The 26,941-nt window shown below is 41.4% G+C and overlaps 1 protein-coding gene across 1 annotated transcript; it reads right to left on the bottom strand.

Annotated features, from left to right (window-relative positions):
* Nucleotides 1–539: 539 nt before the first annotated feature.
* On the bottom strand, nt 540–25,641 carry firrm (fignl1 interacting regulator of recombination and mitosis). Its single transcript, XM_079669313.1, has 25 exons — nt 25,484–25,641; nt 25,166–25,287; nt 24,669–24,709; nt 24,489–24,577; nt 23,996–24,100; nt 23,721–23,861; nt 22,406–22,568; nt 22,238–22,322; nt 22,001–22,139; nt 20,785–20,874; nt 20,614–20,678; nt 20,374–20,522; nt 16,506–16,635; nt 16,026–16,212; nt 12,510–12,592; nt 7,410–7,461; nt 6,856–6,945; nt 5,279–5,464; nt 4,137–4,256; nt 3,673–3,768; nt 3,250–3,363; nt 2,569–2,673; nt 2,402–2,482; nt 2,174–2,332; nt 540–747 (listed from the first exon to the last, which is right to left on the bottom strand). Exons 2-25 carry the CDS (start codon nt 25,258–25,260, stop codon nt 544–546), a joined length of 2,769 nt encoding a protein of 922 aa, XP_079525439.1. The 5' UTR covers nt 25,261–25,287; nt 25,484–25,641; the 3' UTR covers nt 540–543.
* Between the last annotated feature and the right edge of the window lie 1,300 nt (nt 25,642–26,941).

Here is a 26,941-nt window from a genome sequence, read left to right as displayed (position 1 = left end):
ACCATTTGAACTGGAAGCTCGTCACACTGAGCTGGACTTTTGAAGCCATCTTTTTATTGTTTGAGTTAAATGAGGATCTGAATCAGAGGTCGGTCTTTTTTTTTGGACCACTTTTTCTTTAGTGCCAACTTCTTTACTGGCATGGAAATCAAAATATACTTTTTGGCAAACAGTACTCGGCCAAAATGTGCCCGGTTTGATTTACAAAAGGCTTGCACTTTGAATGAATGTGGAACAGAAATTACGTAATTTATTAGCTCGTTGGTGTATCATATGACCCTGTTCTGTTTTCTAAGACTTTGTATAGATGTATCTCATTAAGTAGGAATATTATAAGTAGTCAGACAACATGGGTATTCAATAGACTCCTGTTTGACTAAGTGCTAAATAAATACAAGTGAACGATTATCTGTAATCAAACCAGTTTAATAAACAAAACAAAAAACAACCGGTTTAAAAGTTGAGACTTCACAGCAGCAGAGAAAGGGGTTCACAGACTGTGTTTAAATAGTTTTTCTATATATGAAGTAAATACATCTGGGGCTAGCTTGTGTGTGTGGCTGTTTTGATGTGTGTGAGGACGGTCTGGAGCTCCTGCAGTCTGGACTCCAGCCAGGGTGGAGGTGTTGGAGGAGAGGTGCGTTCTGTGAGAGCCTGCAGAGCTTTCAGAGCGCTCTCAGCGGTGGTGACGTAGCGGCTGAACTCCTCGTCTGCACAAAACTCCTGCCGAGCTCTCTTTGGACACGGCTGAGAGAGAGAGAGGAGGAACGACATGCATCCATTTATGAATCTAATTCTCACAACATGATTTAGTTTGACATGAATCCAGGCAGGATCGCTTGTACAAATGAAATGGTGACTTGCTGAGCAGGACGTTATGTAATAATCTGAGAAGTATTTTGCTAAATAAAAATACTATTTTACTTGTGTTATGCTAAGGAACGTTTGTACTGAGCTACGAGGACTACCGTAATTTTCGTACTCTAAGGCTCACCTGAATATAAGCCGCAGCAGCTAAATTGAATGATGTGTACATATATAAGCCGCACTGGACTATAAGCCGCAGGTGTTTTAATGTTTAATCACCATATGTAAGGGTTCGTGCACAGAGGGGATTGTCGGGAAAGAGATGGCTGTTTGAGGAAGCTCCCATTTATTAACATTTCAACAAACAAGTTGCATATTTGCATAACGTATTCAAGTGTTAGCATTTAGTGCAATAGTAGCTCCAGAACATGTGCTGTGTAAACTGTACTGTATCACATAGCGTTTCAGACACACAAACTTTTCAACTTTCAAACTTAAACGGTGCGCTCCCAGCGCACGTACCGGCAGTGATCTACAGCAGTGGTTTTCAACCAGTGGTACGGGGACAAACTGTCTCGCTCTCGTAATGTCTGTCTGTCTTGCTCTCGTTCTGTCTCTCGTACCACTCTCGGTTCCACTTTTACTTTTGCGCGCTACCTGTCTCACTCTTTTCCGGCCTCTAGCTTTTCCTGCTGGAGCCCGCCGCTTAAAGGTGGGGGGCGCGGACCGGCCATAGAGCCCATAGAGTTAAAGGTGGTGGACTGTAACCTGTAAAATCCATAGATTTAGTCCCCTAGTGGCCGTTAGCTGTAAAAATCCATAGATTAGCCGCACCGTTATATAAGCCGCAGCGTCGGAAAATGGGAAAAAAGGCGCGGCTTATAGTCCGAAAATTACGGTATATCAAGCATTAGGATTGATGTAGTAGTGTATCATCCTACAAACCTAATAAAAAAAACTTTATTTGCTAGATACTCTTGAAAAAAATGTGTCTTAAAGCATATCACAATTGCAATGTAAGTCTAAATAATCATAAGTTAGATATCCTACAGATTGATACATTCATTGTAAATATATATAAAAGGTGATTACAATTTTCAAACCAACTGGAAACCAAACACTTAACTCGCATATCCTTCTCCGATGCCTCTTTAAGTGTTTCCTGGAAACTATCAAATAAAATAAGCCTGGTCATATTATACTACTACCTCCTAGTGAACATGTGTTAAATTGTCCACTAGGAGGTAGTGTTGTACTGACCAGCTGCCATTCAGAGTGACCCGGAGAGTCTAAAGCTGAATCAACACTGCATGGTGAGGAATTCAGGGAACCATTGAATGAAGTTGAACTTTGTGACAGCACTCACCTCCGAGTCTGCTCCAGCTTCAGCAGCAGCTCCAGCAGTGAGTCTGTCTGAAGTGTTTTCTCTGTCGCTCTCCAGCCTCTCGTTGTGTTTCTCAATAACGGCCTTCTCCAGTTTGATCCTCTGCAGCCGTGACTCCACATGTTCCCGAGCGTTCACAGTCTAAACGACACATTGACTCGTTAATGTCGATCTGTTGAAGTGAATCTGATGAAAATAGAATCTCCTTACCTTGCTCAGATATTTCACCACCGTCGCCTTGGTTTCTTCAACACACAGACTCTGGGAAATGACCTCTTCATGGTTTGTAATCTGAAAGAGCAATATGACACGTTTACAACACAGTCAAGGGGCAGCACAGGATCACTTCTGAAACAGCTGTTACGTCCCTGCCGTACCTCTGCAAAGTGAGAGAAGGCCTCCAGAGCGTGCTGGTGCAGCGGCCACGACCTGTCGGACAACATGGCTCCAAACAGTCCGCTCAGCCGCGGCAGGATCTGACTCTGTGGGACACGAAGTGGGTTTAAAAGAGAAATGATAGGATTATATTAAAATGTTCTCATTTCATATCCACAGTTTTGAATAATTATTGCTGATTTTTGACAATTACTTTTTTTTTTTTTTAAATGTAAATGTTTTTTATTACAGACAGAATGGAGAATGTTTTTAAATGTTCAGTGGCATACTATGAGAATGTCTTGACTTTATTTACATTTTTAAAAATACAATTTTCATGACTTTTTTAATGTAAAATGTCTCAAAAGTACACATCTTAATTTGAAATGAGCCAAAGTGAAGTTTTAAACTGCATATGTGGCAATGCTGAAATATGAGTAACTTCATGAATATAAGAGAGAGAAAAGGAACTAAATACAGAACATGATTCGCATATTGTTCATTCACAAAAGGTCATCCACATTTTTAAAATCTTCTTCAAAACTAATTTGTATTTATATTTGGCCTAAATGTTGGGAGCAACTTCGAAGGAGAACAGCGGGAGAATAAATGTCTGTCAACATCTAGTGAGGGGTGCAAAGACCCAGAAGGTGAGACACTGTGCAGCAGAGGGGTGTGATCACCTGGCTGTCTGAGGGGACGAAGACCTTCCCCAGAGAGGAGAGGAACTCCAGCGCAGCGAGCGTCAGCTGATCGGCACACCGCTGAGACACCACAGCGTCCACACACAGCAGAGCCTGGACACACACACACACACACACACACACACACACACACACACACACACACACACACACACACACACACACACACACACACACACACACACACACACACACACACACACACACACACACACACACACACACACACACACACACACACACACACACACACACACACACACACACACACACACACACACACACACACACACACACACACACACACACACACACACACACACACACACACACACACACAGTCAACAGAAGCTCCCTCCAGTCCTGATCTAATACATGTGAACTCTGAAGCTAACGTCATACCTGGCAGATGACTTGAGGTTCGATGTTTGTCACTAGAACGGCTGATATGGAGAGCAGCAGCTGCAGCGTGCAGTGGAGCGCGGGCTGGCTCTGCACCTGGAGCAGGGCAGGGGGCAGGGGGGCAGGGTAACGGTAAGAATGTCTGGATGTAATCTCAAAGATCAGCATCGTAAGACATCAAAGCATTCTTTAACTGATCAGTATCGCTATGTTAATCTGATCTGATCCTTTATTTATGAGTTAAAAAGAAAATACCTTAAGGAACAGTTTGTTATTTGTTGTTAGGGTTAGCCCTTTTAATAAATGTCCTTAATGCACTGTGAGCTGTGTGCTCTTGGGAGATAGAAGGATCAGATTAGGACTTGGCATCATCAGATACTCAATATTCAATTACTTGGATTGGGGGGCAACAAAAAGCCTGATTGTGAAATTCCTGGATACACACTACACTCTTAGGATCTCACCTGCTCTGGACTCATTCGTAACCACAGCTGTGTGAGGACCCTCAGAGCTGACAGCACACACGGGTCCTCAGATGAGGTCTGCACCCGGACCACCGCCAGGAGGGGCCGCAGCACCGTGTTCTGCACACAGGAGGGACGGTCAATTCCAACATTTGTGCAGATTTTCCCGTTTAACTATCCGCACCCTGCTTCCTAGCATTGTTTTCCACAGCTGGATGTAATCATTCTGGCCAAAAAAGAATCAGACAACTTTACATTATGAATTATTTGCCTGAGTAGACGCTGAAGGCTTAATCCTACATCTGAGTCTAACAGCTTATAACAATCCAAATGTAATCATAAAATAAATACAATAAGACAAAACAAACAAGTTATCATTCAGTGCAATACGTTTATATTCTGCTGTCAAGACTTAAAACCTTATTAAAACGTCCATGTAACGTTCAACTGGCGAGAAGGTGGCCTTTCCTTCAAGTGAGAAAACGTTGTTTCACGCTTTAATAAGTACTGAGATGTTTCATTTCTCGCCCTCGATGTTTGTGCTGCCTCTTTTTACGCACTACATATCAGTCACTGGATTTCACTTAAAAAAATATATAGACCATTAACCATTATCTCTTAAAGCTGGGGTAGGTAAGTGGAGAAACCAGCTCGCTAGAATTTGAAAATACACAGCCGGAAAATATCTTCCCCTTCCTTCAGACTTCCTTACAGAGCCCCTCCTCCAAGACACACGAACGTGCACATGACCAATGAGGGCACGAGATAAGTTTGTGCACAGATGGAAGGCTGACAGGCAGGTACGCTATCCAGTTACTTTAGCCGGGCCGGCTCAGATGATTGGTCGTGCTTTTTACAGCGCCACGGCTTCCACAGATGACATTTTTTATGTATTTATTGTCAAAGCATTTAATGTATTCATTGCTATCGGGACGTTAAGAGCATTCCATGGAATATAACAAAAAGTGTTTCTGAAGTGAATTACATACCCCACCTTTACATTTTTTTAATAACTTGTGTTTTAGCACAACTACTGCCTCTACATTTGAAGGCAAAGCAGATATTAGGCTACTTCTAATTCATGCTAAGGGATGGTTCAAACAAACAGACGTAATCAGAGCCGTATCTAGGGTTCTCCTCACCATTCGGTCCACTTGTCCTAGTTTGTAGCCTCCATTCTGCCAGTCAGTCAGAGCTTTTTGAGCGAGGCTGACGATGTCGGTCTCTACACGGTGACGAGCATCTTGGGAAAGAGCTCTGAGGAGGACATGTCTCCACACTGAAAGGTTTTCTACCTCAGACGGCGGGAAACGAGCTAACAGCTCCATCTGGAAAAACAAAACACTTTGAGATGAAGGGGGGGAAAGAAATCACCTGATATGAAGGTAATGATCTTACACAGCTAAATATGTTATTATTAATTTAGGGTTAAATGGACACAATCAGAAACCGTCATCCAAAACAAGAAAGTAGGATTGTTGGACAGATTTAAGAAGTAAACCTGAGTGTTTGAGTTGTGAAATGTACACATGACGGTGATTATATGCATTAACACAATCCCAATAATGTCCTATACAGTAGCCCTTACATTCACCAGATCTCAACCCAACTGTTATGAGACTAATGTGTTGAGACTCTCCATCGTCAAAACTTAAAATAGCAGAAACATGAGTAGGAATGGTGTTCTCATCTCAATTTGTAGTAAAAAGATAGCCATTGCATTTGACCGTACTGCGGAGGATATTCTTTATACCGTAATGTTCGGACTATAAGGCGCACCTGAATATAAGCCGCAGCAGCTAAATTGAATGATGTGTACATATATAAGCCGCACTGGACTATAAGCCGCAGGTGTTTTAATGTTTAATTATCATGTAAGGGTTCGTGCACAGAGGGGATTGTCGGGAAAGAGATGGCTGTTTGAGGAAGCTCCCATTTATTAACATTTCAACAATCAAGTTGCATATTTGCATAACGTATTCAAGTGTTAGCATTTAGTGCAATAGTAGCTACAGAACATGTGCTGTGTAAACTGTACTGTATCACATAGCGTTTCAGACACACAAACTTTTCAACTTTCAAACTTAAACGCTGCGCTCCCAGCGCACGTACCGGCAGTGATCTACAGCAGTGGTTTTCAACCAGTGGTACGGGGACAAACTGTCTCGCTCTCGTTCTGTCTCTCGTACCACTCTCGGTTCCACTTTTACTTTTGCGCGCTACCTGTCTCACTCTTTTCCGGCCTCCAGCTTTTCCTGCTAGAGCAGCCGCTTAAAGGTGGGGGGCGCGGACCGGCCATAGAGCCCATAGAGTTAAAGGTGTTGGACTGTAACCTGTAAAATCCATAGATTTAGGAGGTCCCCTAGTGGCCGTTAGCTGTAAAGATCCATAGATTTAGGAGGTCCCCTAGTGGCCGTTAGCTGTAAAATCCATAGATTAGCCGCACCGTTATATAAGCCGCAGCGTCGAAAAATGGGGAAAAAGGCGCGGCTTATAGTCCGAAAATTACGGTATATATGTTTGTTTTTTTAAAAGGCTAGAATACTTGAATCACAGAATCATCTTATATCTTATTTGGCCTTTCAGTGTTCACATATATCAAATAGTCAAATGTGATTATAGTAAGTATGTGAGTTAGTGTCTAATACAAAACTGTGAATTGACACCCTCAAGTTTCTCCTGAGATCATCAAACTATTCATTTCTCCACTGTCTCTGACCTGGTGTTCGGGTGTCATGAGGAAAACCATGCGTTTGAGCAGCAGGCCCAGGTGGAGCGACTGGTAACACTCAGTGGTGCAAGCTTTCACCTGGGGGGAGGAGAGGGAGAAGAGAAGAGGGGGGAGGAACAGTGTGAGGATCAGGGAGGGTCCAATCAGCAAGGAGCATCAAAATGAGTTGGATCCGGCTTAATCTGATGACGTAAGAAGTATGTAAGTTGTCCCTGAGATCCAAAAACACCAATTGTCACCTCTGTTGGGGGGCCAGAGTAAACATGCGGGACCCCCGTACTAACTCATAACCCCACAGGGAGAGATTAAGGGGATTTAGAGTTATTTTAGAAAGCGCTCCTCAGGAAGAGGTCACAGACATGGGGAATCGGCCGTGACCCTGTGGAGTGGAGACATTGGATGAGGTCCTGGAAACTAAATATATCAAGTCTCCAGATGAACTTTAGGAATCAGGTCTGGTGCTCTGCTCTATCTTTAAAAACAATGAATCCACAACATGGATTCTCTCCACTGGACTGTGTGTAATCATGATCTCTACCCACCAGCTGAGCAACAAGGACCACGTGATGCAGACACAGTTCTGCTGTCCCGTACCTGAAAGCAGAGGAGAGCACGTAGCAGGAGATTTAAGATGCAGTCGCAGTACAGAAGGACGCAACTGACAGATAGATAGATAGATGGATAGATGGATAGACGGATAGATAGATAGATAGATAGATAGATAGATAGATAGATAGATAGATAGATAGATAGATAGATAGATAGATAGATAGATAGATAGATAGATAGATAGATAGATAGATAGATAGATAGATAGATGGACAGATAGATAGGTACTTTATTGATCCCAATTCGGGAAATATTGGCGTTACAGCAGACACTAGAAATACACAATCCAAAATATTTCTGAAATAGGAGGAGACCTGAAGGCAGCCTCGCGTGAGGCAGTCGCAATTTTTACAGGCTCCCACTACCTGTTAGCATCTGGCATCTGTTAGCATAGATCTAGCTCTCCGGCTTAGGCTCCATCTATGTCCATCTATGTTCCATCTTTAACGCCATTGATCTGTGGAGGATCTGCCGCGGTTTGAGGGCCTGCCGTCCACCCATTTCTGCTTCTGCTGGTGGTGGTTCCCACGGCTGAAGGCCGCTATCCACCTGCTGTTAGAGGCCTACTCCCACCTGTTGGGTGCTACTGTGCGGGGGAGGCCTGGTCTGGAGATACCGCGGAGAAACCGGAGTGTTGCCACACTGCTGATTGCCTATTTCCTTGCTGCTGTCCTGACGTGGTTTTGCTTCGGGAACATCGTGGATGCTGTTGAGCTGGTCTGGGAAAATGGCAAATGTCGTGTTTCTGCTGTGCCTTTTTTTGACTGTGCTGGACAAGGAGAAGTTCGCTAGTCATCCTGACAATTCTGCTGGATGCGGGTCCGTTCTGCCGCCCGCAGTGGACATCCCCTGTACAGGTTCGGATGGGTTGCACAAACAATTGCTAGTTGCACTGTCGCGGACATTCATTTCGTCAAATGTCTGTCTTTCTCACATGCCTGCCACAATGGTCCTTCAGAATTGTTTTTTGAACTCTAATCTCACTTTTGCGAAGTTTGCTGGTGACTCTAGAACAGCTGAAAATGTATGTGTGTTGATTAAGAGGAAAAGGTGCTTGGTATTTTTATTGTTGTTACTATCAGGAAATGTACAGCCAAATCCGGGTCCACCTGGTAGTTTTAGTCAAATAGCTACTCCTGCTGATTTTAGTTCTAGATCGGGGTTAGGTTTAATTCATTTAAATGTGCGCAGTCTGTTACCTAAATTAGATTTTGTCCGTATTTGGGCGAGTTCAACTGATGCTGATGTCATTGTCTTATCAGAAACGTGGCTAGACAAATCGATCTTGGCCTCTGACATTTACATAAATGGTTACAATGTATATCGCACTGACCGTCCTAAAAAAGGTGGTGGCGTTGCCATTTATGTGAAAAATAAGTTTTGTGTAACAAAAATGGTTTCCAAATCTGTTAGTAAACAACTAGAATTTTTAGCTGTGAATGTCGAAGTAACAAAGGGTCAACAGGTCATGGTGGTGGGTTGCTACAGGGCCCCCTCGGCTGTCAAGGACTCCTTATCTTCATTGGCAAAACTGTTATCTCAACTTTCCTACAAGGAAATAGTGCTGCTTGGTGATTTTAATTGGGATTGGTTAACTTCTGTGTCAGAGGATTTTAAAAACCTGTGTACCTCTTTGAACATTACTCAGATTATAGACAGTCCTACTCGCCCAAATATTAAGTCCCCAAATAAATCCTCCTTAATTGATCTAATTTTAACAAATGTTCCATATAAATACTCATCTGTGGGAGTATTTGCTAATGATGTGAGTGACCACTGTGTTGTAGCCACAATTAGGGACACTAAGGTCCAAAAAGTTAAACCACGCATCATCACAAAGAGAGATAAAAAACACTTAGTGGAGCAGGGTTTTTTACATGATCTGTTTGATTTTGATTGGGGAAAAATCGATCTGTGTGCTGATGTAGAAACTGCATGGTCTTATTTTTATCTTGGTTTTATAAAAATTATAGATAAACATGCACCTCTGCGTAAATTTAGAGTGAAGGGACGAAACAATCCCTGGTTTTCTGCTGAAATGTCCAGTCTCCTTCATGAGAGAAACAATGCCTGGGCAAAGGCTAGGAAATCAGGCTCAGAGGTAGAATGGCTACGCTTTAGGCAGCTAAGGAATAGCTTTACTTCAAATGTCAAAAGTGCTAAGTCAAAGTACTATTTGTCAGTTACCACAGAAAACCTGAATAATCCTAGTAAATTTTGGAAAGCCATAAAATCGATTTCCACTGGTGATATCCCAAATGAGCTACCTCCGTACCTCACCACAGCATCTGGCATTATATCAGACAGGGCCACCATGCTAAATTGCTTTAATAAGCATTTTGTCTCTTGTGGCTCTCTGTTTGATTCTGTCACTGACTGTGCTTCTGCTTCTGTGAACGCTCCAGTCCTTGACTCTGAACAATGTGGTCTGGAAAACCCTTTCAGTTTTACTCCTTTAACTGTTGGTATTGTCCATGAAGCTTTATCCAAGTTAGATCCTAGGAAACCGGCTGGCCCGGACAACGTAGAACCTTTCTTTTTAAAGATAGCTGCAGATTTTATTGCTCCACCTCTTACTTCTCTTTTTAACCTCTCCCTCAGCACAAATACAATTCCTAAAGTATGGAAGTCTGCTTATGTCCTGCCTCTACTGAAAGGAGGGGAGGCAACTATTTTAAATAACTATAGGCCAATCTCTAAATTGTCAGTTTTGGCTAAGGTGCTCGAACGACTTGTGAGTGAACAAGTAAAGGAGTTTTTATGTATAAATGATATCCTGTCTAAACATCAGTCAGGCTTCAGGAAGAAACATAGCACCATCACTGCAACAATGAAAGTGGTAAATGATATTACTAGTATGCTAGATAATAAACAGAGTTGTGCAGCTCTGTTTATTGACCTTTCCAAAGCGTTTGACACCGTTGATCATCGTGTCTTAAAACAGAGGCTACTCAGTACTGGCATATCCAGCCATGCAGTGGGGTGGTTTGTGAACTACCTCTCTGAAAGGTCCCAATGTGTTCACTTTGATGGGCTGTCTTCTGAGTGGTTAAACATTGCTAATGGTGTTCCTCAAGGTTCTGTTTTAGGTCCACTTTTATTCTCCATATATATCAACAGTTTAGGTGAAAATGTGGATGAAGCTACTTTACATTTTTATGCGGACGATACCGTGATGTATTGTGCAGGTCCCTCCATTCAGGAGGCGGTTGTTAAATTACAGGCTGTTTTTAACATTATTCAGACTCAGCTCTCTGAACTAAAGCTTCTTTTAAATGTGGATAAAACCAAGATAATGCTCTTTTCAAAAGCTAAAAAGTCACCAGAGCCTGTTTTAGATATTGTATCAACGCAAGGAACAAAACTTGAAGTTGTTGCCTGTTACAAATACCTTGGTATCTTGCTTGATGACTGTCTCTCTTTTAAACTTCATGTCAATAACCTGCTTAAAAAACTGAGGGTTAGGCTAGGTTTCTTTTTCAGGAATAAGTCCTGTTTCTCGCTTGAGGCCAGGAAAAGGCTAGTCACTGTGACCTTTTTACCTGTGCTGGACTATGGTGATCTGCTGTATATGAATGCACCTGCCAACTACCTAAGCAAACTAGATGCTGCGTATCATAGTGCTCTGAGATTTGTCACTAACTGTAAAGCACTTACTCATCACTGTACACTGTATACCAAGGCAGGTTTACCATCACTCACTGTACGGAGGCTCAGTCACTGGTACACTTTTATCTATAAAGCTATGTTGGGCAAACTCCCGTATTATATCTGTTCATTGATAAAGCAGAAAGTTGCAAGCAGCTATTGTCTGCGATCACAGGATATAGTCTTGTTAGATGTGCCAAGAGTAAGGACTGTCTTAGGTAAGACAGCTTTTATGTGCGCAGCTCCACTTGCTTGGAACAGTCTACAGGCAAAATTGAAATTGAGCATTTTTATTTCTTTGAATGTATTTAAGGCATGTCTAAATGAAATGCTTTCTGACACTCTGGGTAGTTGTAAATGTTGAATATGTAAATATGATATCCTCTGTTGTTTGTATGTTGTTTTTATGTTTCATGTGGAACTAAATGATGCAGGTCTCCCTTGTAAATGAGATCGATGATCTCAAGGGACTAATCTGTCTAAATAAAGGTTTGAAATGAAATGAAATGAGAAATAAAATAGCATTAAAAAGTAAAAATATATTAATGTGGAGAATATACATGTGGAAATACAAATACAAAGGTTGTGGGTTCGATCCAATTCCGTGCGGTCAACATGTCGATGTATCCTTGGGCAAGATACTTAACCCCAGGTTGCTCCTGACGGCCAACGGTGTGTGAATGGGTGTGTGTGTGTGTGTGTGTGTGTGTGTGTGTGTGTGTGTGTGTGTGTGTGTGTGTGTGTGTGTGTGTGTGTGTGTGTGTGTGTGTGTGTGTGTGTGTGTGTGTGTGTGTGTGTGTGTGTGTGTGTGTGTGTGTGTGTGTGTGTGTGTGTGTGTGTGTGTGTGTGTGTGTGTGTGTGTGTGCTTCCTAAAGCCAGTGGTACTGCTCTGTATGAATGAGGTGTGAATGATTGGTAGTATGTAAAGGGCGCTGAGGGCTCGTGATGACCTGATAGAGCACTTCATAGTACAGTCCATTAGTGAAAACATTTGCACTAATACAACTTTAAAGAAACAGTGGCTCAATAATATAAGTTATAAGCAGCCTTAAGTAGTGTTTGTTTTATACTGTAGCTTATGCATTACATTGATGCACCCAATGTACAACAATATCTGTTTTCGTTTTTTATTATTACTGCCGATTTCTATTCCATCTTTTATTCCATTCCATTTCTTTGTAAATACTGCTATATTTTTTATTATTTTTAATATTTTTCTAGTTCTCTTTCTGTTTTTCTTTCTTTTACGTATGCACCACGACATCAAGTCAAATTCCTCGTACGTGTCAACCTACCTGGTGATAAACCTGTTTCTGATTCTTGATACATCTGCCCAAAAGTATGCACGGATCAGTTGTTCAGTAACATGTGTGAACAGCGCTCACCGTGCAGTGAAGCACCAAACGTCTGTGGCCAGCAGAGCGGTCTGAGCGTCCGCCTGCAGCACCGTCTGCACCAAGCAGCGCTCCTGGAGAGATGAAGAGAGGTCAGAGAGACAGGGGGGGGGAAGGGAGGGGGAGAGCCAACTAATTAAATAAACATTCGAGACAATTTAAAAAAAAAAGCGATTCAACTAAATGTAACAGTAACAGAGAAAATGAAAGTGAAAGAATAACTAGCCGTGAATGAGGGGAAATCCTGAAGCAACACACGGACAGAAAGTTATCTAAAATAAACAAAAAGATTAAATCCAGAGTCAACCCAGCCGAGACGTCTAGTTCCATGTGTTGTGTTAATAATCGTTGAACAATACATGTTTTTTTTACTTATTAAAGTCTACAATTATATTAAATAAAACATATAACAGAAATATATAAAGTTAGGTTGTATTAACTAATGATTAAAGGGAGCTATAAATGTTAATGGGCTACGATCTCTTTTGGTATTTTTGATCAAATACAAATTGCCAGTATTTAAAAACAGTATGTCATAAACCAATATCAGCCAGTTACACCTTATAACCAGGGCTGCACACAACTGGTGCGCATTCGCCAAAAATATCCTTTAAAACTGGAGAGATAAAAATAAATGTTAAGGTAAAATAAGATATGAATGAACAACACAAAAAAAAAAGTGACATTCATTTGTTATTGGCTATGGTAGGTTATTGGTTATGTTCACATACAACAGAGACTTTCGACCCAAAACCAGCTGTTGACTTGTGGATGCAAGCAACTAATCGCAGACTCAACCAGGGAGAAAGTAGTAGGCCTACATCATTAGCTACCATGTCTGACAGAGAGGAAGACAGTGAGGAGAACAGTCAGGAGGGTAGTGGTGACAGCTTGTAGGATTACTGGTCGTGCTAATGTTGTCTTGTGTTCACCTCTGCATGTGTGTTCTGTGTTCTCCACGTGTGTTCAGTGCCGTGTGTCTGGCAAATAAAGACCCCCTCAAAAGTTACGGTTTATTTAATTTTAAGGATGAGCACCAAGCAACAAGTGATGTGCACCCCTGGTTATAACACTATATAGTTATAACAACATAACTATGAACAATAATACATCATTCATAATGAGCAAAGTAACTAAAGATTATAAACTCATGGCAAGCATGTGTTGGGGAAATATTTTCCAAGGTCCATAACTTTGACCCAGTTTATCAGCTCTGTCCTGACTGAGCACACGCACCTGTGACCTTGGCTGCTGTGCTCTCAGTGTTTTGTCTCCCTGTTCCTGCCTGTTGGCGTCAGCTGATAGACGTGTTATGATTCTATCTTGTTATGCCGCATGTTGATTAGTCCCTCTGAACTAGCTAAATACACGGGTCTGGGGGAGAGTTCTTCAGATTTGACGTGGCAGCTCTACCGTGAAGTCAGAACCTCTGACTCTTTGACTTGTTTTGTGAATTCTCCGGCCGAAGCTCCTAAATAAACCTGTCAGTGTTTGACATCAAAGCTCCAGCTCTCCATCGTGTCTCTCTCTGAGTCCTGACTCCAATTGCTTCAGAAGTTTCCCCCACAGCATGTACAGTTGAGTTTAGGGTTAGTTCGGGTCCAAGAGAGACTCAAGACAAATTAAATAAAGACACGTCTTGGCAGGTCATCGTAACCCTTCAGTGAGAAGGTCGGTCATCTGTTTCCAAACACCAAATCTGCAGCTGTACTGACTCTTCTTTATCAAAAACACTCTGGATGACCTGCAATATGGCTTAGGAAATGAGTTATTGCCAATTAAATCACATTCCTACCAAGATTATATCATATTCCAATCACTAGTATATTGACTCTTATTGCACTATTTCACTATTTTTGTATTTACTTGTATTATATTTTTTCTGTTTTTCTGTTTTATTGTGTTGCACTGTTGGAGGAGCCTGTGACCTAAGATTGTCATCGTCATAACAACACTGTAGCTATGTACGTATGACTAATAAAAGCCTTGAACCGTGAGAGTTCCTTGAGGATAAAAAAGAAATTCCAGACAGGACATGCAAGAAGATAAAACCCAAAAGTCTGGTTTCAGATTAGTTTTGCTTTCTTAATCACTCAGTAATTCCCAATCGGTTTTCTTGGGTGGGGGTGTATTACTAGATTTATGTTTCCAGTAGGGAACGGCTGATAAGAAATAAATATTTTGATTGCACTTTCACTTTTAAATCACAGAGCAGTGGCTCAGTCGGTAGGAGCTTGGACTGTGAGCCGTAGGGTCGCCGGTTCAAGTCCCCGAACAGACCTAAACATGGAGTGTGGACTTCTACTTGGAGAGGCCCCAGTTCACCTCCTGGGCCCTGCCGTGGTGCCCTTGAGCAAGGCACCGGACAACCCCCTCCCCCCCCCACTCCCATTGCTCCCTGGGCGCTGTACAATAGCTGCTCACTGCTCCTAGTACTAGACTCCTGGAACTAGGATGGGTTAAAAGCAGAGAACACATTTCAATGTGCTGTGTCGCCATTAAAGAGGGGTTCATCCCTCCCATTCTATTCTATAGATCTAGAGTGCTTTCACTTCCATGCTGGGCTAAATGTCTGCTAATGTGCAAACCTTTGCAAACAACTAGGACTTCAAATAAGGTTCTTCTTCACCTGAATTAACAGTCATGTTTCCCATCTGTTGAAAAGTACTCCTCTACTCCTACTAGACTCCAACGGCTACATTTAAAACAATTTACAGGCTTCTATTCTATTCCATCCCTCCCCTGTAGCTGGCTGTTAGTTTAGGAAGTGCTTGATGTGATTAGCAGATAAGTGGAGCACACATTTCAAAATGATATTATATAATATCGCAGTTGCACATGTACCCAGAGATTAACCAAAACATACACGATGGAAAATAGTAGAGATGTCTCGATCCGATCACGTGATCGGGGATCGGAGCCGATCACGTGATTTTCAAAAGATCGGAATCGGGAGAAATCGGGGATCGGGATTTTTTTTAATTTTTTTTATTCAATGTTACAAAACAAAAATGACCATGTTCAAGTCTTAAAGTCATCCTGAGGCCTTAGTTTTGGTTTCAAATGACACAACATCATGTATGTGTTGCTTCTTTGGGGCTTGTTTTCATAGACCTGCTTATTTCTCTCAAATCTGGCAACAGAGTGGGCAGGGCGCAGTGTCTAATTGTAGCAGTAAGCTAACGAGTACTGAAAGCTTTATTTAGTTTTGATCCAATGCTGCACAACTGAACTGATCCAATGTTGCTGTGAAAAAAAGAAGCTATATCCATGTTGGATAGAATATCCAATTTAAATTAAAAAAATAACCTTAAGCGACAACTTGAATGCTTTTTTTTCTCTTAATGCATTGCATAAAGATCGGATCGGGAAAAATCGGTATCGGCAAATTGTCAAAATCAAATGATCGGAATCGGATCGGGAGCAAAAAAAGGTGATCGGGACCTCCCTAGAAAATAGTCTGAATGTTATCAGCAGCGCTGGACACAGTGTGTGTGTAGACCTCACCAGCACACGGAGGAACACCGGAGGCAGCGCAGCCACGCTGGCACAGAGCTGCACACAGAGATGGTTGTGCAGAGAGACCTGGACCTGGGCCTGACCCTTCATCATCACCCCCGGCAACAGCACCGGTACCTGGCGCTCAGTGTAGCATCGCCTGAAACTGGTGAACAAGGCCTGGTAGAGAGGGAGCCTGGAAACAGAGGGGGTGGGAAAATATATTTTTTTAATAACATTCCAGATTTAAATATAGCAACACTCTGATATTCTTTAAGGTGGCTAAAATTGTTTTGCTGTTTACTCCAATCACAGCGATACGATGTCGTAAGTTAACCCCGTCTGCTTTTCCAAACTAGGAATCTACTGTAGGTAACAGACCAACTATGGATAAGTCTCTTTAACAAGCCCACTTCCAAAGATCCAAACTATCTCTTTTAGTCACATGTTTCAACAGCGACAATTCTGGAGATGACAGCCGTTTATTACCTGGGAGTTTCCTCTGAGAAGAGGCTGCCGGAGTACCAAAGCTGCAGCACCTCCTCTGGTTGGGAGGAGAGCTGACCCAGGACGTTCACCAGCAGCAGGCAGTGAGGAAGCTCATGTTCAGGAGACAGTCCTGCACACAAACAACACAAGGGACCTTTTAAGATTGTATGTTGGCGACCTTGTTTTGAGGCCTCTATTATCTTGTAATATGCAAGGTAAGGTGTTAGGAAAATATCACTCGGCAACGGCTTGATCTTCAATATCAGGAAACATGTATTTATGATCCTCTCAAGAATGGAAGTAGTCATCACATACAGAGCATTTGGTTCAACTAGTTCCTGAACAGTGTCCTTCACATGCTGATATACAAGAGAGGGTTACAGTCACAAGATGGACGAATACCGGTTCAAAGCAGTTTACAATGTTTAGTTCAGATTAGCTAAAGCCTGCATAAGCAATAAACATGACAGTCATATGTCTCTCTCCATAGAGGCTGAATCATCGTGTTAATCACAGAGCCATCATGTCTACAGTCCAGATGCTCTTCTAGGTAATCATACATCCTGTCATGTACACAGCCACGTAGGGCCTTTGTTATCATGTGCTACTCTGATATTGGAAGAGTACATTCAGTACAATTCAAAGTGCTTTACAACAATTAAAAACATTAAGAAACATATGATCAAAGGGCATTTAGAAACACTCATTTAAAAGCAAAGATATAAAAAAAAAAAAAGGTACAATGTTGAGCTCTGACTCTCAATCATTGCTCACTTTTTAGCAGAAATAGTTTTCTTTGACCTCACTTTCTTTCTACTTTCTTTTTTAACTTATCCTTTAGTTATCTCAAGTGTTTCATGCTAAACGAACCTCCCTTTGGAAAATTCTAATCTTCAACAGATCCTGACCATATTTGTGTGGCCTATAAAATGTGTTTGCTCCCAGACATTCATGTGGCTTGCTAGTTTTGGACCCCATCTGTAGTCAAAAATGTGCCACTTGTGGTCCTTTCAGTATTTCTACTAATCACTTAAAGGTGGGGTGGGTAATTCACTTCAGAAACACTTGTTGTTATATTCCATGGAATGCTCTTAACATCCCGATAGCAATTAATATGTTAAATGCTTCGACATTAAATACATAAAAAAATTAATCTCTGGAAGCCGTAGCGCTGTAAAAAGCACGACCAATCATCTGAGCCGGCCCGGCTAAAATAACTGGATGGCCTACCTGCCTGTCAGCCATCTGGGCACAAACTTATCTCGCGCCCTCATTGGTCATGTGCTCGTTCGTGTGTGTTGGAGGAGGGGCTCTGTGAGGAAGTCTGAAGGAAGGGGCAGATTTGGAGGAGCCTGTGACCTAAGATTGTCATCGTCATAACAACACTGTAGCTATGTACGTATGACTAATAAAAGCCTTGAACCGTGAGAGTTCCTTGAGGATAAAAAAGAAATTCCAGACAGTACATGCAAGAAGATAAAACCCAAAAGTCTGGTTTCAGATTAGTTTTGCTTTCTTAATCACTCAGTAATTCCCAATCGGTTTTCTTGGGTGGGGGTGTATTACTAGATTTATGTTTCCAGTAGGGAACGGCTGATAAGAAATAAATATTTTGATTGCACTTTCACTTTTAAATCACAGAGCAGTGGCTCAGTCGGTAGGGGCTGGGACTGTGAGCCGTAGGGTCGCCGGTTCAAGTCCCCGAACAGACCTAAACATGGAGTGTGGACTTCTACTTGGAGAGGCCCCAATTCACCTCCTGGGCCCTGCCGTGGTGCCCTTGAGCAAGGCACCGGACAACCCCCTCCCCCCCCCCCACTCCCATTGCTCCCTGGGCGCTGTACAATAGCTGCCCACTGCTCCTAGTACTAGACTCCTGGAACTAGGATGGGTTAACAGCAGAGAACATATTTCAATGTGCTGTGTCGCCATTAAAGAGGGGTTCATCCCTCCCATTCTATTCTATATATCTAGAGTGCTTTCACTTCCATGCTGGGCTAAATGTCTGCTAATGTGCAAACCTTTGCAAACAACTAGGACTTCAGATAAGGTTCTTCTTCACCTGAATTAACAGTCATGTTTCCCATCTATTGAAAAGTACTCCTCTACTCCTACTAGACTCCAACGGCTACATTTAAAACAATTTACAGGCTTCTATTCTATTCCATCCCTCCCCTGTAGCTGGCTGTTAGTTTAGGAAGTGCTTGATGTGATTAGCAGATAAGTGGAGCACACATTTCAAAATGATATTATATAATATCGCAGTTGCACATGTACCCAGAGATTAACCAAAACATACACGATGGAAAATAGTACAGATGTCCCGATCCGATCGGGTGATCGGGGATCGTAGCCGATCACGTGATTTTCAAAAGATCGGAATCGGGAAGAAAAAAATCGGGGATCGGGATTTTTATTTTATTTTTTTATTCAATGTTACAAAACAAAAATGACCATGTTCAAGTCTTAAAGTCATCCTTAGGCCTTAGTTTTGGTTTCAAATTACAGAACATCATGTATGTGTTGCTTCTTTGGGGCTTGTTTTCATAGACCTGGTTGCTTATTTCTCTCTAATCTGGCAACAGAGTGGGCAGGGCGCAGTGTCTAATTGTAGCAGTAAGCTAACGAGTACTGAAAGCTTTATTTTGTTTTGATCCAACGCTGCAAAACTGAACTGATCCAATGCTGCTGTGAAAGAAAGAAGCTATATCCATGTTGGATAGAATATCCAATTTAAATTAAAAAAATAACCTTAAGGGACAACTTGAATGCTTTTTTTCTTTTTTTTTCTCTTAATGCATTGCATAAAGATCGGACCGGCAAAAAATCGGTATCGGCAAATTGTCAAAATCAAATGATCGGAATCGGATCGGGAGCAAAAAAAGGTGATCGGGACATCCCTAGAAAATAGTCTTAATGTTATCAGCAGCACTGGACACAGTGTGTGTGTAGACCTCACCAGCACACGGAGGAACACCGGAGGCAGCGCTCACTTTTTAGCAGAAATAGTTTTCTTTGACCTCACTTTCTTTCTACTTTCTTTTTTAACTTATCCTTTAGTTATCTCAAGTGTTTCATGCTAAACGAACCTCCCTTTGGAAAATTCTAATCTTCAACAGATCCTGACCATATTTGTGTAGCATATAAAATGTGTTTGCTCCCAGACATTCATGTGGCTTGCTAGTTTTGGACCCCATCTGTAGTCAAAGAGTTGCCACTTGTGGTCCTTTCAGTATTTCTACTAATCACTTAAAGGTGGGGTAGGTAATTCACTTCAGAAACACTCTTTGTTATATTCCATGGAATGCTCTTAACATCCCGATAGCAATGAATACATTAAATGCTTTGACATTAAATACATAAATAAATGTCATCTGTGGAAGCCGTGACGCTGTAAAAAGCACGACCAATCATCTGAGCCGGCCCGGCTAAAGTAACTGGATGGCCTACCTGCCTGTCAGCCTTCCATCTGGGCACAAACGTATCTCGTGCCCTCATTGGTCAGGTGCTCGCTCGTGTGTGTTGGAGGAGGGGCTCTGTGAGGAAGTCTGAAGGAAGGGGCAGATTTGTTTCGGTTGTGTACTTTCAAACTCTAGCGCCCTCGAGCTGGTTTCTCCATTCTTACCTACCCTACCTTTAAGCATACAATAGTGACTTTGGACTTTCTGTTTGATAGGAGCGTCCTCCTAACTAAAGGTTAGTTTACGGCACAACCTCACAAAAGTACATTATTTAGAATAAGGAATGGTCTCAACTCATCACTGAAGATCCTCTAAATAAAACCTGGCCACAGCAAAGGGAAACAGAACAGCATCTATCAACCCTGACTGAATATCTTGATAAAAAAAAGATTCAACGTTAAACTCACGCAGGTCCTGCTGGAGGACAATTTCAGCGAAGGGCCTTAGAGGCAGCAGCTGGAGCAGGAAGGCATCGATGGGAACCAGAGCGGCTGCATGCAGCTCCCCGGACAGAGCGGGGGGAAGAGATGGAGCACACAGGCTGGGAGGGAACTTACTGAAAGACATTCGACTGTGAGTTTACGCACTACTCAATGATAGAAGGTGAATTAATTAAGACTGAATCTGCAACTTCAAACCACACGTACCTCATTATCTGGAGGTAGAGTTGGTGAAAGTCGTTGCAATACTTTGTCAGAAAACATTTAAACTCCTGATGATAAGAAATGATGGGATTTAAGTTCAGCTGCTTTGTTTTCTGAAGCCCAGAAGGAAAATGTAACGGATATAGAAATGATCAAGAACATCATTTTCTTTACCTTTATGTAATGAACCAACGTGTTGGCAAAGAATCTGCACATCTTTGCAGTTTTCTGGAACAGTTTGTATTCTGGGCTTTGTGTCGACTCCTTTGGAAAGGAAAAAGGAGCAATAATACAACAAAGGTCACCAGGAGATCAAATCTATTCTGCTAAACCAAAAGGGTCATGTTTTCTGTAAAACACACACAAATAAATGCTATAGTGGAGACTGTAGTTCAGAGTTCCCGACTATGACCGGTAAAATATGCTGAAGACCGGCAAATAAAAATCTCTCCGGTCAAAATAATTTCCGCTTAGCGCAATACCGCATCAGTTACTTATGTGACAGACAAGAAGAGTCAATTCTAATCTCTTAATGTGCAGAAAGAGATGTCCTGTATGGGTTGATTGTGCGTTGATCTGTTGGTAATGCCTCGGGGTTCCGGTGGGCATGTAAACAAATGCAAAATGCTGCGCTATACTTTGCAGCCTCACCCGGTTGCATAGCGACGCTTATAGTTTAGATGTCTATTGATAAGCAGGTAGTCCTATCATTAGCTAGAACTAGCTGGATCTGATCGATATGGACATAAATGTGAGTGAAGTCTAATCTGACGGGAGAGAGAGATCAGCTGCTGCTGACGAGTCGACACGCAGCTCTGCATGATCACATGCAGCGGTGAACGGACAAAACACACATTTCAGGTTAGAATATCACACGTAGCTATTTTAATGACCTCTCAAACTACCGTAACTAGTTATATGTTTAGTTTTACTGTCTGGTCTCTCATTACTGATCCGCGAGCTGCATGATACTGGCGGGCTGTCAGGAGAGAGAGAGAGCGCTCTGTTTATTATTCCCGTGTTATTGTAAGTTACTGTTCACTTCACTTTGAATAGTTGATTTACTATAATTAGTTTGTTTAATATCGAATCATATCGATTAGTTTGAAAGCTCAATAAATATCAAAGAAGACCTTTGACCGGCGCTTTTCTCATTTTGTCCGGAAGATTGAAACTTTAATGGACATTTTGACTGGCAAATAATTATTCTAACGGGAACTCTGCTGAAGTTGTGTTAAGGACTGTCCTGCTCCTGGTTGACATTGGCTTTATTGGACAAACTGCTTCATTCTTAGAAGTCCACCACTGAAATGCAATGTCCTGCCTGCCTTTCTAGAAATGTACAAATAATATCTTGTGGATCTTTTTTCACCATTAAGAGCTTTACTACCTGTAGTCCAGCGTGTGTGATCTGTTCAGCGAGCTCCACAGAGGTGAGGAAGGAGGCCAGCAGGTTGTTACACAGGCTGCTGCTGATGTCTCCGTGATGCAGATGTTCCTCCACCAATGACTGGTACTTCAGACTCTGTCTAAACAGATGTAACCAAATGAGCTGTTACATGATTTCCAATACTTAAACTCACAGATTTACATTAAGTGTGACAACATGAGTGTCTGCAGTACTGACTTGATGACAAACTTCCATGTGTTTGCATGCATTGCCATGTCCAAGTTAGAGATGATGGAGCAGATATCCAGCAGGTTGTGAATCACTGAGGAATGTAAAAAATAACATTTAACATCAGAAGGGTTTAATACTAAAGGATGTGTCAGTGGAAAACAAATACACACACACCTGTTACGATGTCAGAGACCTCTTCCTCTGAGGCGTTGCTGTCCAGTGAGATCGGCTCCAGCAGCTCCAGCAGAGCCTTCTGGAGGGAGTAGGCCTCTTTAAAGAGTCCCTGCAGCAGGTCGGCCACCAGGGACAGGCGGCCGCAATAAAGCACCTCACTCTCCTGAGGACAACATGCACAGTATGCTCAAATCATTTTCAACTAGTCACATTTTCACACAAATCCATATTAAATAAATGTTTTTTTTTTTTTTTTTAACGCTACTATGGACAATTTTGCACTAATGACATTGAAGTGACTATTATTTTGTATATATTGATTTTTGTGTTTTTTGTTTTAATCTTAAAGGTAGGGTAGGTAAGAATGGAGAAACCAGCTCGAGTGCGTTAGAACTTGAAAATACAGAACCGGAAATAATCTGCCCCTTCCTTCAGACTTCCTTACAGAGCCCCTCCTCCAACACACACGGAGCCCCTCCTCCAACACACACGGAGCCCCTCCTCCAACACACACGAACGCACACATGACCAATGAGGGCACGAGATAAGTTTGTGCACTGATGGAAGGCTGACAGGCAGGTAGGCCATCCAGTTATTTTAGCCGGGCCGGCTCAGATGATTGGTCGTGCTTTTTACAGCGCCATGGCTTCCACAGATGATATTTTTTTATGTATTTATTGTCAAAGCATTTAATGTATTCATTGCTATCGGGATGTTAAGAGCATTCCATGGAATATAACAAAAAGTTTTTCTGAAGTGAATTACCTACCCCACCTTTAATGTGAAACATGTATAAAGGTGTCTGTTGATTGTATATAGGATATACATATTTTATACATATTTGTTTTTTTATATTCGGGATTGTGGGAAATGGTATTTCGATCTCTCTGTCTGTACACACAAACTAAAAGATTGACAAACAAGTTGACTTTGACTTTGATAACTCGTTTCTATTGAGAAAAAGATTGATTTGAATAAAAGTAGGAATTGAATTGATCTTCCCTTTTTAGTAAAAGTGTTTCCTGTGACAAAGAGATGCTTATCACAGTTTCCTGTTGTGAGGTTATCATGAGCTGTTTCACCTAAAGTTAGACTTCTGGTAATACATGAGTCCCTTTAGGAATGTTTGAATGTTCTGAAAAAACGAAGCACTTTTTTAACAGTTTTCCCCTTTTTTATAAATAACAATAGCTAAAATAGATCAAATCCCATTTTTGAATTCTGATAGCTAAATGCATGATTTCTTATGTAATTGTAATAATTGTAGATGCATTAAGAGCTGCATTACAGGTTAAGAGTGACTAAGCAGACGTACCTTGCAGTGCTGAAAGGTTTCCTTCAGGACTTTCAGGATACAAGTTGGTAACGAGCGGATGGCGTCTATATCGGGAGTTTCCCCGAACGAACCAACATGACGCACGCAGGTGGATAGAGCGTTGATTATCTGCATCATGGCCTGAAACGCACAACAGCATCTTGTCAACATATTGGTTGGTATAGAAGTTAGAGCAATGTTTGTCAGATAATATATAACTTACATAGCATAACATGTCATTCTAATTTGAACATTTTGATAACAACAAGCAGTACCTGCAGGATGTTCCTGAGTAAGGAACACAGCTCAGTGTTTTGACTCGACAGGCCTCCAACTTGGTCCATGATTTCTTTCATCATGCGGTCAAACATCGTCACCGCCTGCAGACATTCATGACAGATAGGGGCAATAACACACAGACTTATCAATACTACTAAACACTTTTAAGGGAAAATGTAAATCACCAAATATATACACAAGATAAATAAAGCTCTATCAACAAGTCCTACAACTTCTAATATGTAGGAAGTACTCGTCAAAAGAAACACTTTAAAGAAACATACAACATCACCAACTGAGATTGAAAAATGTTATGTGACATTTGGAAAACAACTACCTATATATTGCTCTGTTTAAGATCTTTAAGGGCCTTGAGTTCAGAGATGATCACCTAATTTAAAGACTTTTTCCATCACATGCATTCACTCTGTGTTATGCAACTAGTTCTATTCACGTGTATTTGCATTCATGACGTTGTCTAGTGTTTACCTTTGGTAGGATCTTGGAGAAGCACTCATCTTCCAGCTCAGACAAACCAATATGAGGGAGGAACATGTCTGTGATGATCTTCAACACACCTGGAGGGATGCAGTATGATAATACTTAGTAATACTCAAGGCACAAAATGAGGTGATTGATTATTATAAATTGTGAAATGAAGAAACTTACGTATATGGTCATCCCAACTCTCAGAGTTATTATGCAAAGAGTGAAAAACAGTCAAGGAAGACCACTGCAAATTCAAATCATATATATTTCCTTATACAGTAGATAAGGATTGCAATAACAGTGAAAAGGTATGATGGATAAGCTTGAGCAAAACCTAAACTTGTGCAGAGATTTCCTCGAACATACTAAACCATGTTTGTCAAACTTTAACATCTTATATGGGCTTTAGGATTTTGGTTTTAATTGAATTTATACGTACAGGTCATAGACTGTACAGGCATACTGATTCCCCCTCATAAAACATTTAATTTCATAGACATGTAGACATAATCCCACATTTAGTGTGTCTATTCCAATGCTTTTTCAGTAGTTTGAAAACTTCAAACTTCAAAACAAGACCTGCATATCACTGGACTCTCCTTATTGAAACCACTAGTGTATGATGCTATGAATCATGACATCAAATTAGTAAACCTGATTATGTCTGAGAGGATATGGTGAGTTTTGGCAGGACGGACTTGAGCTCCCGGCGGCAGGTTTCCTGACTCCACTGCACCACCTCGTCCAGGAGAGAGGAGTTGGTCTGGGACATGATGACAGCTGAGCGAGGTCAGAACGACTGTACACACAAAACAGCGATTGAGAACAATGGCAGCGACTGAGTCACCCAAAATGTCTCACAGTAAAAAAGCTTTAGGTGTATTTTTGTACAAAACATCGCTGAGTGTGTAAACAAGAGAGCTAGCTTAACGGTGTGTTATGCTAAACATTAAACATGGATATTGTTCATTTAGATAATACGTATAGCTTCTTACCATAAATGACAGACGTTATCTTCTGTTCAGGAGCATTAAGCCACAACTACGAGTTTGTGTTGCCAAACGTCACCGTTAAATCTTTGTTTTAAATGTAGAAAACTGAAAGAAAACCGAGTTGTTTGTGGACATCAGGCAGAAACATAGCGCGCGCCGTTGTTTGAATCGGATGTGACGTAGAGAGCAAAGCTGCTCATCTGCCCTCAGTCTGATTGGTTGAAAATGTTACGATGCAAAACTTTCAACCAGTGAGAGAACGCAATGAGGGAAAAGCGGTGAAAATAACAACTGTCTAGATGAAGCTCTAAATAAAAGGTGAAATATATATATATATATTTTTTAATTGATCCAATTCTCTTCCTTTTAAAGAACTTTATAAAGGGTGATTCATTAAGTGTAAATATAATGACCTATACAAAAACAATGCCTTCCCTTCAGAACAAATCCAGTTTGATATATTCAAGATCAATGAGACAGTCTCTGACAGGTATTTCTTTTCTGTATCAGATCCGTTGCAGCCCCTTTTTAAGAGATTTAGGTATGGAGGAAAATAGACAGGGTTGTGTTTTCTGACACTTGGTGAGTTCCCTGGAACACCGGGGACACATATTAATGTATAAAAGACGTACAAAAGTGCATTTTGCATGATAGGTCCCCTTTAAGGTACATAATAATAGGTGAGGAGCCTTTTCCAATCTGTGTTCGTTTAGTAAAACCAAAAGTATGTTATGCACACTTGTTATATTAAGTTATGCTTAATTAATAACTCTTTAAGAGCTATAAATAATATGTTGGATTTGAGCCAAAAGCAACATGATTGGCCTAACCTCATAATGGGGTATTATAGTCTAATCCAAATAAAGAAATAACATAATTGAATAACAAATCAAGCTGACATGGCCACCAAGGGCCTGTATCTAGGACACATTAAAACCATGCACCTGTAATCTGTTAGGGTTTTGGGTCTGTTCGGTTTAAAAGCAGTTTCTATCTTCTCAAAGTGAGCAAAACACATCTTTGATTGAGAAATGTCACTTCATGCTTATCCATTGTGACCTGGCGATGAACTCCGTGAGAGTAATAAAATGAATCACATCATGGATGAGTATTGGGAATCACAATTTCCGAGAGACATTGTTATGAACATGATTTACTGGCAGTACACAATCCACTAAGCCCTTAAGAAAACACATAAGGACTATGTATAGGCGGGTAGATCATGACTGAGATGTTTAGGAATGTTTAGATTATATTCAAATCAGTTATGGGAAGGCTGATATTCACCCATTAGCAGTCTGGAATTTCTCTTGGCTCCGACCCCATTGACTCCTTAAAATCAGAGTCTTGTGGGTTATTGTTTCCCTGATAGGATCTTGAGCACTGAAGTAAAGCAGCTGGCTTCTGCTGCACCTTTGTTTCCCGACAGCCTGAGGTGTCTGCGGCTGGTGGCTCAGGAAG

This window comes from Notothenia rossii, assembly GCF_949606895.1.
Source record: "Notothenia rossii genome assembly, chromosome: 1".
Classification (NCBI taxonomy): Eukaryota; Metazoa; Chordata; class Actinopteri; order Perciformes; family Nototheniidae; genus Notothenia; species Notothenia rossii.
The sequence above is the reverse complement of the archived record's forward strand: the minus strand, read 5'-3'. Positions and strand labels throughout refer to the sequence as shown.